This window comes from Cydia pomonella, chromosome 20 (assembly GCF_033807575.1).
Source record: "Cydia pomonella isolate Wapato2018A chromosome 20, ilCydPomo1, whole genome shotgun sequence".
Taxonomy (NCBI): domain Eukaryota; kingdom Metazoa; phylum Arthropoda; class Insecta; order Lepidoptera; family Tortricidae; genus Cydia; species Cydia pomonella.
In genome coordinates this window covers 14,003,219-14,022,259 of record NC_084722.1, presented here as the reverse complement: position 1 = coordinate 14,022,259, position 19,041 = coordinate 14,003,219, and the positions used below count along the sequence as shown (strand labels likewise).

Sequence of the window (19,041 nt, the reverse complement as noted above, 5' to 3'; positions counted from 1 at the left end):
ATAAGGGGTGTTAAATTATAATTATTATCTCATAGGCGTCTGCTCTCGACACTTCTCGAAATATAAATAAAAAAGCGGCCAAGTGCGAGTCGGACTCGCGCATGAAGGGTTCCGTACCAGTTATGACGTATTAAAAAAAAATCTACTTACTAGATCTCGTTCAACATTTTAACACTTTGGACATACATTTTACCACTTTGGAAGTGTCTCTCGCGCAAACTATTCAGTTTAGAAAAAATGATATTAGAAACCTCAATATCATTTTTGAAGACCTATCCGTAGATACCCCACATGTATGGGTTTGATGATAAAAAAAAATTTTTATTTTATGACTTATTAAAAAAAACTACTTACTAGATCTCGTTCAAACCAATTTTCGGTGGAAGTTTGCATGCTAATGTATATCATATATTTTTTTTAGATTTTTCATTCTGTTATTTTAGAAGTTACAGGGGGGGGGGGGGGGACACAATTTTTTTCACTTTGGAAGTATCTTTCGCGCAAACTATTCAGTTTAGAAAAAAATGATATTAGAAACCTAAATATCATTTTTCAAGACCTATCCATAGATACCCCACACGTATGGGTTTGATGAAAAAAAGTTATTTTTTTAATTTTATGACGTATTAGAAAAAAAACTACTTACTCGATCTCGTTCAAACCAATTTTCGGTGTAAGTTTGCATGGCAATGTATATCATATATTTTTATTAGATTTTTCATTCTGTTATTTTAGAAGTTGCGGGGGGAGGACACACATTTTACCACTTTGGAAGTGTCTCTCGCGCAAACTATTCAGTTTAGAAAAAAATGATATTAGAAACCTCAATATAATTTTTAAAGACCTATCCATAGATACCCCACACGTATGGGTTTGATGAAAAAAGATAAAGTATGGGGAACCCCCAAAATTTATTGTTTTTTTTTTCTATTTTTGTGTAAAAATCTTAATGCGGTTCATAGAATACATCTACTTACCAAGTTTGAACAGTATAGCCCTTATAGTTTCGGAAAAAAGTGGCGGTGACATAATCGGACAGACAGACGGACATGACGAATCTATAAGGGTTCCGTTTTTTGCCATTTGGCTACGGAACCCTAAAAAACATTAATGAATAATAATTAAAGACAGTGTCACATTCGTCTAAAATTTTAACTGCCGGCCTAGCAGAGGTGACAGTCGCTATCGCTACGACAACGAAACGCTGTGTCTCTATCACTTTTCCATATTAGTGCGAAAGTGACAGTTCGTTTCGGTCGCTACGGATGGTAAGCGATTTGCATGTTGGCTACGCGGCCTTGTTAGCTAATGAGAGACATCCCCTAGAGTCCCTAGTTTGTAAAGTTTAATGGAACCATAGAGAAATAAGAAGTAATAGAGTGCTCGCTCCATACATCAGTTTTGGTACCAAAATGATTATTATATACGCAGTCGACATCTAGCATCGAAACTGTCAGTACTGCTACTCGACAATAGATATCGCGGCAAACAAAAAGTCTAATGCTCAACGATTTTCCGCTAATATTTTAACTAGAGTAACCGGAACTCTATATTCAACTCCTACACTTACTCTGGTTATAATATTAGCTGAAAATCGTTGAGTATTAGACTTTTTGTTTGCCGCGATATCTATTGTCGTGTAACTCGTGTAGCAGTACTGAGAGTTTCGCTACTTGATGCTAGATGTCGACTGCGAATATAATAATTTTGGTACCAAAACTGATGTATGGAGTAAGCACCCTATTACTTCTTATTTCTCTATGATGGAAGATAGTTCTAAATGTTCCGAGAAATACCAAAAAGTAATAAGTATGAGGTAGTTAAGTTATTTACAATACAAGTGCGGAAATTTGCACGTGTATGTGTGTACGTAACGTGTGTCGTAATGTAGCTCCAGATGTACAGTAAAATACATAAAGATTTTAGGGCATATTTACCCTAGTTCCAAACTTAGCAAGTTCATGTCCATATAGTGGGAGATACGTTATAAGACATATACATCCTCATCTGTTATTTAATCATATAATAATTCAGCCTATATACGTCCCACTGCTGGGCACAGACCTCCTCTCATGTGCAAGAGGGCTCGGGCTATAGGGCTATAGTCCCCACTTTCCTTCACCGAAAAGCTAGTGGTAAATATAAAATGACATTTCGTACATAAGTTCCGAAAAACTCATTGGTACGAGCCAGGATTTGAACCCACGACCTCCGGATTGAAAGTCGGACGTCATATCCACTCGGCCATCACCGCTTATATGATTAATCATATGTTATATCAAATGAAAGCTTATTTTATTCGTAATTTACTGTAATACTGCAGGCTACTATTTGATATGGCATACGATTGACATAAATCTACTTATTTTTAATGAATACTGACTGTGCATCCTATGTGCAATGTGTGAATGTGAATATTACCTCTCATTTATTCCTTGTCACAAATAAATAGGTATCGGAGTTTTTATTGCATAGTAAGACTAGGGAGCTATGGTTAGCAATAAAATGTAACTCATATTCATAATCATTCACCTATTTCATTAATTTTAATTTTATAATCAAGAACAAGAATGTTAACGAGTTCGTAAACGATCCTTTAATTTTCTGTTTCAGGACATAAACATTACAAATAAGGATAATGACCATTTTTTGTATATCATATTTATATATTCAAAGACAAAATTAAGGGTTGTTTATAAAATAAATATCAGTAATTAAATAGATGAATGAGTATAAATATGAGTTGGATTTTATTGTTAATGTCGACTCCATAGCTCCCTATTAATGTTACGGTGCGTTAAAAACTCCGATGACTACTAATTAATAACAGATGAGGGTATAATTATATTTCTTATACCGGATCTTAGACCAATATATGTCCTAGGCCAAAATATACATCTCCCCACGACTTCGTCTGCGTGGTATGATAATGATGATAGATAAAAACTATCCTATGTCCTTGCCTTGCTCGGAGCTCAAACAATCTCCATACCAAATTTAATCTAAATCGGTTCGGTTTAGCGGTGTAAGCGAGAAGAGATTACAGACAGACAGACAGGTTTTAAAGGGATGTACAAAGTGTAACAAAAATACTGGGGATCCGTTTAAGGGTATATTCACGACCGACGACCGGTCTGGTTTCGGTTTTGGGTTCGAATCCCGGCAAGTGCATTTATTTGCGTGATGAGCACAGATGTTTGTTCCTGAGTCATGGATGTTTTCTATGTATTTAAGTATTTGTTTATTATATTAGTATATCGTTGTCTGAGTACCCACAACACAAGCCTTCTTGGCTTACCGTTGGATTTAGTCTATTTGTGTAAGAATGTCCCTATAATATTTATTTATTATTATTCATATATCGTGTTAAGAAAAAGTATAAATTTTGTGACGTGTAAAAAAATATTTTTGATGGGGCAGGTTGTCCACGACCATAGAGAGGCATACCTAAATATTTTTGCGTCAATTTTTTTTCTACTTTTTCGTAATCAGAAGATGATATCAAATATGCCCTTAAACGGGTCCCCACCATTTTTTTTACATCTTGTATATTAAACTCGTCCTATCTTGTTGCGGATTCATTTGATGCTAAACAGGTTACAGCTTGATTTTTTTTTGGTACTGGCAACTATATACTTACTTGAATTAAATATGACGAGGCCGTTTATTGAATTTTACTTCGGCAAATTAGTTCGGTAACCAGTACTTTTATCAAAGAGAATTTGAAATAGAGAGATGGATTGTCAAAGAAAATTTAGTAGCCGCAGTGAATTTACTGCCATCTTTAGACACATGATTAAAACTTTCAGACCGCCATTTGACTTTAATCCTCATTATTAAACACATATCAGTGAAAGGTTAAGGATCAAAGTCAAATGGCGTTCTAAAAGTTTTAATCATGTGTCGAAAGATGGCAGTAAATTTACTCTGGCTACAAAGTTTTCTTTGACAATCCACTTCTATTTAAAATTTTCTTTGCTTTTATTAAATAATAATAATATCTTTTAAACTCGTCTCGTATTAAAATATATATGTTTGTGTAATTTGTTCCGGAAGTACCTACTGTACAGTGAATATCAACTGTTCTTTCAATTTTTAATCGATTACCTCTTTTTGATTTAGGACTAGGAAACGATATGTATCTAATTTGTTAATTTGGATACATATAGTTTTTAAGATAAAATACTATTCGAATCGCATTCTATACACGTCAGGCTACCCTTATTTATAGTTTTATAACAACTTTATTACAATTTTTTTACGCAAGTCTCTTTAATAAGGCTAATAATTCACAGATTAATTTACTTAAACCATCAAAACTTTTTTAGTTTGGTATTTATAAAAAGGTTCACCCTCTTATTCATTATCGCACTTACAGCCTCAATTAGCATATCATCGTATCATCTGTCATTTGAGCTTATACATTTGTAAGAAAGCGATAATAGTACATTACGATACAAGTGCGAAAAATAGGAAATTCGAAACGAGTGGCGATAAATTAAAACACGACCGAAGGGAGTGTTTTAAATCGACACGAGTTGCGAATTACCTATTCGCACATGTATCGTACAACGTTTTACAGTACATATGGCCCTTTAAATGTTCGACACAGTAACGTAATATGCTACTTTTCGCACTAGTGCTATAAAGTAGCCCCATATGTACTGTAAAGAATATTTACTTACTTACTTACTTATATTAACTAATTGGGGTTTGTAGTGTTTATGACTAAGGGGGTAAATTTTTGCCAGTAAATTTTAAACATATCCAATGTCAATAGTAGGTACGGTAATATTCATTTATTAGTATCCTAATTCCACGAGTTTTACTCGCACTCACACATAAAACATTTTTTACAACAAGTGAACGAATAAAATATGCTTTATTCAGGACCAACAATTCAAAAACTACTAGTTACTTAACTTACGAGTAAATTTTATAATAAAGTAACGATTTAAACTTACTGACCTTAGACAATTTACCTCTTAGAAATCTATTAGTTAAATTTAAAATCCGGCCCATATCTTCGTTGGAATTTCTGTAACAAGAAATTGAATTAATACATTAAAATAAAATGCCGCTTAGGGAAGATTGCAGTCTAAAATGTATAATTTATTATTACTAAATTTTGAAAACACATCCTATAGTTCGTTTTTTAGCATTAGAAAAAAAAGCGGCCAAGTGCGAGTCGGACTCGCGCATGAAGGGTTCCGTACCATTTGAGACGTATTAAAAAAAATCTACTTGCTAGATCTTGTTCAACATTTTACCACTTTGGATACACATTTTACCACTTTGGAAGTGTCTCTCGCGCAAACTATTCAGTTTAGAAAAAAATGATATTAGGAACCTAAATATCATTTTTGAAGACCTATCCATAGATACCCCACACGTATGGGTTTGATGAAAAAAAAATTTTTTTTTAATTTTATGACGTATTAAAAAAAACTACTCACTAGATCTCGTTCAAACCAATTTTCGCTGGAAGTTTGCATGGTGATGTATATCATATATTTTTTTTAGATTTTTCATTCTGTTATTTTAGAAGTTACGGGGGGGGGGGACACACATTTTTTCACTTTGGAAGTGTCTCTAGCGCAAACTATTCAGTTTAGAAAAAAATTATATTAGAAACCTAAATATCATTTTTGAAGACCTATCCATACATAACCCACACGTAAGGGTTTGATGAAAAAAAAAATATTTTTTTAATTTTATGACGTATTAAAAAAAAAAAACTACTTACTAGATCTCGTTCAAACCAATTTTCGGTGGAAGTTTGCATGACAATGTATATCATATATTTTTTTTAGTTTTTTCATTCTGTTATTTTAGAAGTTACGGGGGGGGGGGGCACACATTTTACCACTTTGGAAGTGTCTCTCGCGCAAACTATTTATTTTAGAAAAAAATGATATTAGAAACCTCAATATCATTTTTGAAGACCTATCCATAGATACCCCACACGTATGGGTTTGATGAAAAAAGATTTTTTGAGTTTCAGTTCTAAGTATGGGGAACCCCCAAAATTTATTGTTTTCTTTTCTATTTTTATGTGAACATCTTAATGCGGTTCATAGAATACATCCACTTACTAAGTTTGAACAGTATCAGCTCAACGAGGGGGGTGGGGTTAGGGTCGGCAACGCGCATGTAACTCCTCTGGAGTTGCAGGTGTACATAGGCTACGGAGACTGCTTACCATCAGGCAGGCCGTATGCTTGTTTGCCACCGACGTAGTATAAAAAAAAAAAAAAAAAAAGTATAGCTCTTATAGTTTCGGAAAAAAGTGGCTGTGACAGAATCGGACAGACAGACGGACATGACGAATCTATAAGGGTTCCGTTTTTTGCCATTTGGCTACGGAACCCTAAAAAGGTAAACAATTTTGACGCGTCTTTTTATTTAAAATTATTGAATTTAAATAAAAATAAAAAACGCTTTTTAAAAATTAGTTTATATTAATTATAAAACAAAATAAGTTTAAATCATGTGTCAAAAGATGGCAGTAAATTTACTCTGCCTACAAAGTTTTCTTTGACAATCCACTTTTTATAATGTAAATAATCGTATATGATTTATAATTGTTAGATATTTGCTGCGCTGGTCAGACAACCTAACAGCAGTCGCTGGCCCAAACTGCATAACGACAGCTTCAGACAGAGGGCTCTGGAAAACCTTGGAGGAGGCCCATACCCTAAGAGGGGTTCTCGTACAATCGAGTTCATAAATATGTATACATTTCTTTCGCCTTAATCTATTGCAATAAGGTGCAAAAATGTATACATATTTATGAACTCTACTGTACATTCTCTCATATCGTTAATTATATCTGACGTGTAATATTTTTCTGTGTTCGAGAAATTTAACGCTTTTCTATTGTTTATTTATTTTACATATTTGCTGGGACTTATTTTTCAAAACCTTTCTAATGCTAAAAAAAGCGAACTATAATATAAAAATTACCAAAATAGGAATGCACGTAGGAAAATTAAAATTTATTTATCTGCCTCTCTATCACTCGAATATGCAAGAGAGGCAGACAACTCAACTTCGATTTTAATTTTTCGATGTAGGCCCTCAGGTATAAAAAACATATCGTTAGGATTCAGTTTCAATTAATCTCTTTTAAGCTATCTTAAAATAACTGTTATTTGCAGCTCGACAAATAAATCAACTCAATGCCCATTACAAGAACATACATAAGAATTTGAAATAGAGGTGGATTGTCAAAGAAAATTTTGTAGCCACAGTAAATTTACTGCCATCTTTCGACAAAAGAATAAGGATCAAATTCAAATGACGTTCTAAAAGTTTTAAATTTAAACATGTGTCGAAAGATGACAGTAAATTTACTGTGGCTACATAATTTAAATAATTTTCTTTGACAATCCACCTCTATTTCAAATTCTCTTTGCTATTTCTCATAACAGCACTTGTGCTTTAAAACCTTAGAATCCTTACATCATTTAAACAATCGGAGATCGCTTTTAAAAGCTTACCAGTCTATCGAAAACCTCTGTCAATGGCCATATTCACGTCATACCTATTGTATGGACTAAAGGTTATCTGCATGGCTATTTGTACGTAACGTACAATTTAACGTGCCCCTCCCCCGCAGAAATCGGTACACTGGTTTGTACAGAATATTACAGACAAGGCGTGTCCAGTTGGTTAAATGCTCTGAGTTTAAAACGGCTAAAACGATACCGCGATTAATGGCTACCAACCTAACAAAATCAAAATTAATAGTTTCAAACTTAAAATATATTCATTAGGTTGATAATAGAAGCAATTGCTTCATAAGTCAGAAACACGCACGTATATAGCAACATCCATAGATAACGAAAACAGCTTAACGTTGCTTGTCAGTCTCCATAGGCTACTGTGGCCAAAATCGAGAAAAAAGCTGTCCAAACATTTAATTTAGCAAGTAGCAAGTACCAGGGCCTCATGAGTTACGAGAAGGTGTCGCTGACCAGCCGGCCGGGCGCGTAAGAAGGTATGCTCGCGTATCTTAGCAGTATATAATGATTCTACTAGTTTCAAGTATTATTTTTGTTGACTTGTAGAAAAAGTATTGTACGCAACGTTGTGTACGCAAGGGTCAAAAAAGCGAGTGGCGTGGGTTAAAGTAAACATACAGACGATGGGTGTCCAGGTCGAGCCGTAGGCCTCTTCACAGGCCTCGGCAGCCTCATGTAAGGCATCCTCGGAATCCGCGCCATGATACTGCACTCATTCCATTTGCGGTACTGCGGACGCGGCGGGAGCGGGCGCGGTGGCGGCGGCCTCGGCATGCACATGCCCATGTTGGGAGGTCTCCTATCCAGGTGATTAAAAGTCCGTATTATGGTTGGCTCCGTGACGAGTTTGTTCTGAAATTTTTTAACGTTTTTTATAAATATCTTTTTTTTTCAATGGGGACTAAATTATATTTAAGAAAGAGCGATAAGTATAGATTACTTGCATGCAGGGACCGATCCGGTGTCCCCTAAAAGGGTTTTTGAAGGGATATTTCGTAAGGCTTTGTTTACCAAAACCGTTGCTAATTAAAACCCTTTCATTTGGCTTTTTAAGCTGATACCCGTTCCTAAGCGCTAACCCCTTGAAGGGGTATCGTGTATAAATTATAACGATTATGCCATTTTCAACTATCTCTTGGTAAAAATAGAATCAAATATTGCTTATTTATGTTTAAAGAGAAGGATTAGGTGTCTAGCGCGTTGATAGCATAGGAGTCATATTTTTTTTAATTAGGAAGGGGATATCCTTTCATTTAGCGGTATCTCTGAAAGGGAAACCCCTTCCTAGATCTAAGTCAAATGACCGGGTAAGCCATTCAAAGGGAAAGCCAATCGTTGGAGCTATTCGAAGAACGGCTAAGCCATTTAAAGGCTTTTTTTTCTGGGAAGGGTTGGACGGATCCCTGCTTACATGTTTTGAAGCTACCTACATCATAAGCCTAAATACCTTGGAAATATCACACATAGGGTTGTAACCACATATTTTATATTTTTATGAGTTTCAGAGCAATCTATCTTAAATCATAACGTAGTGGAAAAATATATTATTAAAATGATAAATAATTCAACTAGGCACCGCCAATTGCCTGTCACCATCTTTAATCGATTGTTTTCCTAAAGCTGTATTTTGTACTGAGGTGTGCAAAAAAAGAGTATTCTATCTATCTAGGTACTCAAAGTATCAATATTGTATGTTTTTTTATCGTAAAATTAAAATACTATATTTCAACGTAAAATTAAAATAACTATATGTACTTCAAACGCAAGTATATCACGAAATATCCCTTCCTTGCTTTTTCACATAACCAGTATGTGACGTCATCACGTCACAGAGTGCGGCTCATTAATATGCCGGAGGCGATTTAAGTGCAATAAAGCGTTAGAACCTAATGTAAAATTTAATATCTTTTGTACCTGGTACATGTATGCAATTATAAAAAAGAATAAATATTTACAGGGTGGCACAAAATACGTAGACAGTTTTTAAAAGAAGATTTTTGTTACTTACACATATATATTTTCTAAATTATCATTAAAAATTAAAACTACAATGATTTCACTAACACAAAACGTATTAGCTTCAAATATTCTCCTTTACCTTTAATAAACAAACGCAAACGTTTGTAAAATTGTCAACAATATGCCGCATGAAGTCTTTGTCAACGTAATTTTTGGGCTACCTGTATTGGAGTAAGGACCTCCGCAAATCTCCGAAGGTTTACACAAAGTATTTGCGGGGGCCCTAAATGAGTATAAAAATAAGTTTAAGTAACTCACCACATTATCCACATTCGTAGTGTCCGGAGAGGTGTATCTCTGCTCAGAGTCTTGTGCGCTATTCGGGTTGAAAATCGGCGGTTCCAGCTCCCGACTGCCCCGACTGCCACATGGGGATGGCAAAGAGGGCGGCAAGGACGCACCAGGCTCACTGGCTGACTTCAACCTCACACTTGATACACCCTCCATTTTGATTGACAAATACCTATTATATAACTCCTTGTTATAAGTTTCCAGCGACAACTCGAACCTATTAGTCAAACTGTTCTTGAAGATCTCCCTATCAGTCTTTGCTAGAATCGATATCAGACTCATTGCCAATGAGACGTCAAAAGGCAGAATGCACACTCTCTCCAGGATATGAAATGCCACATCAAATTCAAACGTCCGATTCGCACGTACCATGAAATCTATCAGATTTACGAACACTTTCTTGAATCGTGAAAAATTTTGTGTATTTGCTATTATTTTTAAGAACACATCACACAGGACTTCATCTCCCAAATTATATTCGAGCAACTGTTCACAAACCATCAAGTTCCAATTGTTAAGGTGCATCAAAGCGTGTTCAATTACTTGAACTCTGAGATCTTTATGTTCTACTATATTTGGAGGGGTTCTGAAAAGAAAATCTATAACTATTTCAACTAGGATTTTAGGCAACTCTCGTCTTTGGCACTCGTCGATGAAGCATATTACGTATTTCTTTCTCAATATTGCCCACCTCGCAATATGATTATACTCTTGGATGAACTGTGATTCGCTAAGTTGGGCAATTCGCATCCTAAACTCGTCTTCTTCAATGAAACGGTGAGGGATATGAGTTAGGTGAAACGGATCTTGTCTGTTACACATTGAGGACAGATTTAAGAAGCAGACTCCACTTAGCGTTGCGCTTCTATCGCGAGAACGGAACGGGTAATATGAGATAGTAAGCGGTGGTGGTGGTGGTCTTTTATTTGCAGCCGTCGACTTATTTATGGGTGTCTGAGCCAGGCCAGTTCCACTTATTGTCTCAGGCGTTTCATTCGAAGCATCATTGAGTTCTGGTTCCTTGTGTATGGAAGTAGAATCCGCGTTTTGTTTCTCGCATACGGGTTTTTTCGCACTTGAGGTTTCTGGCTCGTTTATTTTTGAAGGTTGGTATCTCACGGCGGTGGGGGGCCTCTGGATAAGGGGTTGAGGCACGTACTCCTCGAAGATGGAAGCCGCGCTACCCATCCTGGTAGAATCAAGGTCGTTATCGGTGGCGTAAAGCTGCAGCACGTCATCGTCAGAATCGTCAGAGACCCGTCGCCGCGTAATACTGCTTGGTGTATTATTAAAATTATCACAAACACTTTTGTCGGAGATCGCAGTATGGTTAGACATAGCAAAGTCTGGTTCTTCGCTATGTTTCTGTTCGATTTCGGGAGCAGTAGTATTTGGCAGATAGCTCTCCGATAAAATTCTGTTTAGAAAACTACACTCTAATATAGTATTATACTCCTCATCGAAATATTTGGAAACCTTCTCCTCGAAGGGACTCATGTCGTAATCTTCGTCGTCATCGTCGATACCAGGAAAGTCCAAGTCCAAAGTTTTCAATTTGGGTGCAAGTATTTCTAGTATTGAAGTGACTTCGTCCTGCTTAGTTTTATCGAAGCTTTGATTGCGTGGTGTATAAGTCGGGCTGTACGGAGGAGCAGTAATTGAAGATGTGCTTAAATTTAAGCCGTTTTCTATCGCAGATTTATCGCTTTGGGAGGAACTAGAAGACGAACTAGAAGAGCTGCTGCTGCTGCTGCTGCTGTCTTCTGAAAGGGAATGCTCTGGTTCTATCTTCTCGGTGAGGGGTTCTTCCGATTTATCTTCTATTAGGCTATTTTTTAGATTAGAAGACGATTTAAAAGAGCTGAAGTTGCTGTCTTTTGAAGAGGAACGCTCCGGTTCCACCTGGGTGATGCCTTCTTCCGAGTTGTTTGGTCGTATTTGGCATTTCTTTAGCTTAGTTAATTTTAGTTCGGGCAGTTTTCCGTCTATACGCACGAAGTCGTTGGAGGTGACGGTGATGCAAGTTGTGGTACTGGATTCAGATAAATCTTTGGTCCAAGATAATTCCGACGCAGGTGCACTTGTGATAGATGTTCTTCTGGACTCGTTATTGTTTTCTGCGGCGTTGGGGACCACAGGGGATTTAGCGATCGTTTTCTGTGTGTCCTTGACAGGTGTTTTGACTTCTGTTTGACAGTAGCTCAAGATAGAAGGGGAGGTTATGGTGCAGTCGTCTTCCGCAGGCTTACCTGGCTTCCGCTGTCGGCATCTTTGTCTTTTTGGAGGCGGACTTATGGAGGGTGAAATTTTTGAGACAGCCTTTCGCTTTGGAGCTGCAACTGAAACATGTCTATATTTAATTATACTTACCTATTGACCATCGTTGCTATTAGTTGAATATAATTAAAGTTACATTGATTACGTAAGATGTGTAAAATCTAAGACAATTTCGTGATTCGAATTTGACAGGTAAACGAGATGGCGCTGAACAGCTCCATACAGTTTGCGGAAACTCTGATTGGCAAAAATTTACGTTTGACCGTTCAGTGACCGCAAAACATGGCACAGTACAGCGCCATCTGTTTTGGATGTCAAACTAGTGCAAGTCTGGTAGAAGGATTCTATCATGGGAACGCAATCTCGTTTGAGTGTCCCCAAACGCCATGTTAATTCACTATTGATTGTTTTGGTTCTATCATGACAAGACATTCATGAAGTTTAATTAAAGAGTGCATTTTGTTAATGCGAATAAATTGTATCATTAAAAAAAAATCATAAATGATTATTAGTGTAATAATAATTTTATATGAGTACAGTATGTAGGGTGAAAAATTAAAACTGTATGAATAAAAAAATATTAGAGTAAACTGCTATACTTACGAAATCGTCCGTGATACCTCCCTTCGTACGCAAACAATTGACATAATATGCATGAAATGTTCATAGATAGGGATCTACGATTAGTACGATTACTGTAAGTGAACCATAATCACGACCACTCTGCCAAGAGTAACAAGCGACTAAGAAGAAGAAAAGGGAGAAGAAGTATAGGAAAAATAAATATAAATAATAAAAATCGGTCTCTTTAAAGCAAGAGTGAATAGGCTACTACTGAATCGGTGAGCTCCATCTTAGGCCCTGTCTTCACTTTCCATCAGGTGTGACTAGAGCCAATCGCCGATCAGTTTTTAATAAAAAAAAAAAAAATCTGCCAAGAGTAACAAGCGACTAAGAAGAAGAAAAGGGAGAAGAAGTATAAGAAAAATAAGTCCAAAACTAATCTTAATTTAAAAAAAATCCACATGCCCGTATGGAAAATCATTTCATGCAGATAAGGGGTGTAACGAAAAAAAAAACTGTAAATTTCAAATGAAAAAATTGATTCGATTGAGAACAAACTAAGGTTTTTAGAATAACTACAATAAAAAGTTAATTTTAATTTAGATAATTGACAGTATTTGCCTGCATCAGCCCACTGCTGGAATTGTTAATGTTTTTTGGTTGTTTCATTCTTCCCTTTTAATACACTTGATTTGAGCCGAATAATAGTTAAGAGAACGCCATTGCAGGACGTTTGGTGCTCTTACTCTGCTCTTCGTCAATTACCAAATGCGATTTTTGTACGAAGGGAATTGTATGATATTCGACTTGGCCTAGAATTTAAAGTAAATTTTCGTTTACTTTAGCTATCCTTACCTTCGTACGATGAACTGAACTGACTTTCGTCGTAGTTCGTTCCACTTTAGCCGCATATGTACCCCAGTTTTTACGATAAATATGCCAGACATGCTTCGTTTTCGCAAATTCTATTACCAATCATTCTGACGAGCCTAGAGTCACTTGTTCCTAGAGGTCTAGCGCTTCGAGGCCTCTGTTCAAGAGACAACATACTAAATTAAGGTTTTTAAAGGGTCGGCAACGCGCATGTTATATATACCTCTGGGGTTGCAGGCGTCCATAGGCGACGGTGACTGCTTACCATCAGGCTGGCCGTGTGCTTGTTTGCCACCGTCGTGGTATTAAAAAAATATATTTATTATGAAATGCACGAAACTTAGAGGTAATTTTAAGTGTTTCGTAATCAAGCATACAGGATGTTGCAAATTGTCTTGCTATTTGGAAAATACCAATTTTCTCTTCTATTAACCGGTGTAACGTCGCACAGCGTTAACTAAACTTATTACAGCAGTAAGAAAGTCGTAGTCACTTTGCTTAGAAACAAAGTTGCAGCCGTTTGAAATTTACAGTTTTTTTTTTTCGGTACAGGCCTTAAGCATCAATTTAGTTTAAAACTAAACTACTTTTTTCCTATTTCAGCCTTTTTTGTCAAACTACAAGCTAAAAATAGTTACACACTTATTTTTGTAATAGCACTAAGCTAAGCAGCATCTACTTTTACATATTTTTATTTATCTTCTATTTTTGTGTCTATAATGAAAAACTACGTGCAAATGTATGTTTCTCACTACTGCTGGTACTGAATTGGCCTACCTTTTGGCGTCTTTGTTTTTGCCACCTTCTTAGTCGTTTTTTTAGGAACTTTAGCCTTTGTGGGCAACTTGGGCCGTTTCTTAGGAACGACCTCAGCCGTTTCTAAAAAATATATTATTATATTAAACACTTAAAAAATCTAGTTTTACTACACGAATCGAATAATTGTATGTGTGTGTTAATCGAATCGAAAGTGATCGACGATTTATAATGGAGTTGCTAACATTTTATAACCTGGTTCTCCGTAGACCAAACCCATATACATACATATTTTTTTTCTGTATAGGTATACATATACCTATTCTATGCCATTTGGCACTTGAATCTTAAAACCACCCTAAACCGACGAGCATGTATGAGGAATGTCATGAAAGTGAAGGAAGCGAAAGAGGTATGTCAGGATCGTAGCAAGTGGAAATCCGTGGTCCCTGCCTACCCCTTCGGGAAATAGGCGTGATTATATGTATGTATGTATGTATGTATGTATGAATCTTAAAACACACAGTGTGTTATGCAAGCTAATTAGTCTTATTTTTTTCATCTTCCTCACTTTGTCCGGGCATTTTTGCCAGAGTTCATGGGAGCCTGGAGTTCGCTAGGTAACTAATCCTAAGGATTGGCGTAGGCACTAATTTTTACGAAAGCGACTGCCATATGACCTTCCAACCCAGAGGGTAAACTAGGCCTTATTGGGATGAATGGGACAATTTCCCAAAAATTTTTCTTTAATTTTTGTGCCTAAAATTTTAAAAATACGGGAAAATGTATCTTTCTCACTAACTCACTATTGCAGGTACTAAATTGACCTACCTTTTGGCGCCTTTCTTTTGGCCACCTTCTTAGTCATATTTTTGGTTGGAACTTTAGCCTTTGTGGGCAACTTGGGTTTTTTCTTAGGAACGACCTCGGCCGTTTCTAAAAAGTATATTATTATATTAAACACTATTCATTATAAAAATAATGCTTCCAGATTTCACTTACCCCCCTAATTGCACATGTACTATTATCTCCAGAATGTGCCCCAACTTCTATAATTTAACGTCAAACGAACATAACATAACTTACCTGGTTCCGGTATCTTCTTTTTCCTGCCTCTTTTCTTAGCCACGGGGGCTGGGGCGCTTTCAGTGACTGCCACAGGGCATTCTTTGACTAATTGTGCACGAGCCACTGAAAAATAAACATCAACAACTAAGTACTTTACAATAAAGAACTAATTTAGACGAGCAGATTAGAATTATGTTCCAAGTGTCATACAGTCTCGCACAGCTTCAGTACAGTAGACAATGCCTTATAATAAAACATTCTTGCAGTAGAAGCCACTGTGCGCCTCCTTAACCTTTTAACCGCCGTGGCGCCGTAGTCTTGCATAGTAGCGATAGATTAGATATACAATTTCCAGCTCATTTTGCCGCATTTTGATAAATAAGACAAAATTTCGTGTAACTTTGTACCGGCGGCAACACGAGCACGCTTGATGAAAAATTCTAAGCGGTTAAAAGGTTAAGGCGTGTATAATTTAGGGTAAGTATAGAATGATAGCAACTTAATCCCTTAACGTGTCATAAAAAAATATAGTTTAAATTTGAACTTGAATAGCTGTCAATAGAGTAGAAGATTATATCAGCCATATATATAGGTTGCATATGCGGTAAGGGGTTAAGTACGGTACCTTTTTAGGTGCATAAAAATGTCAAAAATGAGCACTGTCTCGCCAACAAACCGCATAAGCAGTTTGGCGAATAACTTTAAAATTGATTATGTATATGTGCCTTTGAAAAATAAGTAAAAAATAAAACATAAAGGAAAGGGCTTCATTCTGTGTAAAGATCTGGTAAGTTCCGGTGGCTACGTTGGTTTAGAGCAGTGGTGGAAGGATTTTATCCGGCCCGCCGGTCCTATGAAATATTTATTAATTTAGTACATGGCAATGGCCCACGATAATCGCAAATCAAAATACATTTTTGCTGCAATTCTGGCCCTCCTCTTAAATTTCTTAAACTTTCTGGCCCCCCATGAAGAAAGTTTGCCCACCACTAGTTTAGGGAGATCAGACTGGTGTTCTGAAAGGTTCGGGTCTAGCATGAAACGGATCCTATAATATTAATAAAAAATATCAAAGACATTAAGATACCACATGGCACATCAGTAACCTGGCTCAACACATTAGACTTAGTTTTATTTTTCCAGTTGAGCAAATTCCTGTTTGTATACTCAAACTGCGACAAAAAAAAACTTAAACAAAAAAAATATATATTGGGAGCTGGCTCATTTCTGTCTATTGGTTTATGTAGGGTCCCCTTTTTTATTAACTTATTTTTTTTCCTTTCTTGATCCCTATTTAGGAGTTCTCAACCAATCAAGCATCTACAATTCTACAAGGACTGGATCAAGACCTGCAACCGAACTTCTGCATCCAACAACCTTGACGCTGGCAAAATTGTCCCAATCGGCAGATACCATAAGAATTAAAAACTAAACTGAGCTGAAAATGGCTGTCTCAAGAATTTTTGTTATGTACATAACATATATTAACAAACATGTTAATGTTGTTTAAAGTGTAATATTGAAAGCTTATTATGCAGTAAGTAAACTAATGTGGAAGTGTGAAATGTGATTAACCATTCTTTAGTTAACACTGGGCGATCCATCATGGGTATTTGTAAAGTCAAGCTATCACTTTACTAAGAGGAATTACCGTACAACATGCAGCTCTACAAGCACACTTTAGATATAGGCGATTTTTTTTTTTATAATTTAATAAGCAGGTAGGCAGTAATGAGCTGTATATGTAATATGCTTGTCTAATTTATTTTTAAACTGGTTCATATTTGTCCTAAAACCGTGTCTTCTGGTAGTTTGTTCTAAGCTCTCACTACTCTCAATTGTTATATACATGTCATGGCGGCAATTGGAACTGTTTACTGGATAGTGTTGTGACTGCACCCTCGGTCAATGTGTTTAAAAACAGATTGGACAAGTGGCTTTAAAACAATAAGTTAGAATGATGTTACTAACTGATGTGATATGACTTTGCACTAAACTAATTTATTCTGATTAGTCCAACAATTGACTAGTAAAGAATGTGTTAAGGTGTTAAGTCTACCGTTTGTCCTCTATTGTGAAAGTTTAAATAGTAAAATACTACATTATAATTTTTTTTTTAAATCAAGGCATTTCATATTTTTGTATAGAAACTTATTGACTCTCCATTATTGAATCTCAGGAATGCAGTATTTTTCTCACCAAATCGCCAAGTAACAACTAATTGTTAGTATATAAAAAGTAACCTTCATTCATTCTGTCTATCTTCATGTCATTCTGTGGGTTAAGGGTCAGCATGTCTTTCATTTCAACTTCTGCAGGACTTTTTGGGTCCAAGGTTTTCTTCTTCCCACCAATGGCATTTTTAACATCTAAAGAGAGACAACACATTTTATCACACCAGACAAAAAGTCATAAATATAAGTAACGCTAGGCTAAAGTGACTAGAAGTAAGTCAAAACTGTATTCATTTAGGTGGCAGTGGGCTGCAGGTTCAGTCACATCAAAATGTCATGGAAAAGAAAACGCAATGGCACTGCTCACCAAATCTTTAACACATTCACTGCCGGGAACCCACCTGGTGGGCGCTCGTGAACTTTGTTGACGCCCACTGGGCGGGTTGTTTTATATGCAGCTATAGACCACCGGTTTCTGGGGTAGTGCGCCGTTTTTTGTCTGGCAGTGAATGTGTTAAGTGAACTTGGTAGTTCACTTGCCGTCGCATTTTCTTTTCGAAAAAAGCTCTGCCCTGCCCTGGCACCAGGCACCAGCCTGTGATGTTTTGGAAGTATGACAGTATGCTAGTAAATAACAATTTATTACACCAAATGTTAAAAGGCAATAAAATGGAGAGCTAACTTTACTGGTAAAGATGTTAAATCGACAATGAAATGTTTTAACATAGATGTCCTAAAATCCAACCTGTATTAATGTCCTGTATAAATGAAATGTTTTAACATAGATGTCCTAAAATCCAACCTGTATTAATGTTCGATTCAAATATCCAATTTCAACTTGTAAAACACACGACCATGACGAGTTAACCAGGAATAGTGCAGAATTGCACAAAAATATACTTACTTTTACTCTGAAATTTTACTTTCAGCTTGTTCTGTGGTTTGAATGGTTTAGCTTTCGAAATTTTTTCTGTTGGAATTTTTAGTAAAAATGATGAACTTTCAGTTTTCTTTTTCGGTGCCATTCTTGGTCAAGTTTACAGGTTTCTATTTTAGTGTTATTAATCAGGAATATCGTATATTATTTTAACTGCACTAACAACAATATTCTTATTGTTAAGATTTGCTTTCATATCGTATTATCGTAGTGATAATGAAAAAATAAGACTATATTTTTCACATTTACAATGCAATGCAAATTGCAACAGACAGAGGCTAATCTTAGAAAGGGAAAGGAATGATCCAAAATATTTTGTATCAAAATATTAAGCCGAATATACATCTATTACACCATGTGAGTAACTTTTTAATCAAGAGACGTATTTAAGTAATGCATTACTAGGACGAAAAAAAAAAGTAAAGTATTACTGTATGTCCTGCTGCATCGTGTAGAATCTTTGTAAGAAAACTTTGTCTATGGTTTTATAGATTTAAGGTAATAATTATACTTTATTTAAAAGCAATAAGGTTTACTTTGCCATAATACTAGCTCG

At 36.0% G+C, this 19,041-nt stretch overlaps 1 protein-coding gene across 3 annotated transcripts; it reads right to left on the bottom strand.

Moving 5' to 3' along the window:
• Positions 1-1,705: 1,705 nt before the first annotated feature.
• LOC133529037 (muscle M-line assembly protein unc-89-like) lies at positions 1,706-18,835 on the bottom strand. Of its 3 annotated transcripts, XM_061866624.1 has the most exons (8): positions 18,453-18,835; positions 17,618-17,743; positions 15,393-15,497; positions 15,138-15,242; positions 14,328-14,429; positions 9,804-12,175; positions 8,145-8,378; positions 1,706-5,038 (listed from the first exon to the last, which is right to left on the bottom strand). In XM_061866624.1, the coding sequence occupies exons 1-8, from the start codon at positions 18,571-18,573 to the stop codon at positions 4,997-4,999; spliced, it is 3,207 nt and encodes a 1,068-aa protein (XP_061722608.1). In that variant the 5' UTR covers positions 18,574-18,835; the 3' UTR covers positions 1,706-4,996. The 3 variants fall into 3 exon arrangements, with proteins under 3 accessions (XP_061722608.1, XP_061722610.1, XP_061722611.1); XM_061866626.1 differs by lacking the exon at positions 15,138-15,242; XM_061866627.1 differs by lacking the exons at positions 14,328-14,429; positions 15,138-15,242.
• Positions 18,836-19,041: the final 206 nt, after the last annotated feature.

Excerpts from the sequence above, each read along its gene's own strand:
- LOC133529037 (XM_061866624.1), bottom strand. The coding sequence starts at position 18,573 with ATGGCACCGAAAAAGAAAACTGAAAGTTCATCATTTTTACTAAAAATT. Across the intron at positions 15,243-15,392 it reads AAAGAAGATACCGGAACCAG|AAACGGCCGAGGTCGTTCCT; the intron begins GTAAGTTATGTT and ends TATACTTTTTAG. Across the intron at positions 14,430-15,137 it reads CAAAAGAAAGGCGCCAAAAG|AAACGGCTGAGGTCGTTCCT; the intron begins GTAGGTCAATTT and ends TATATTTTTTAG.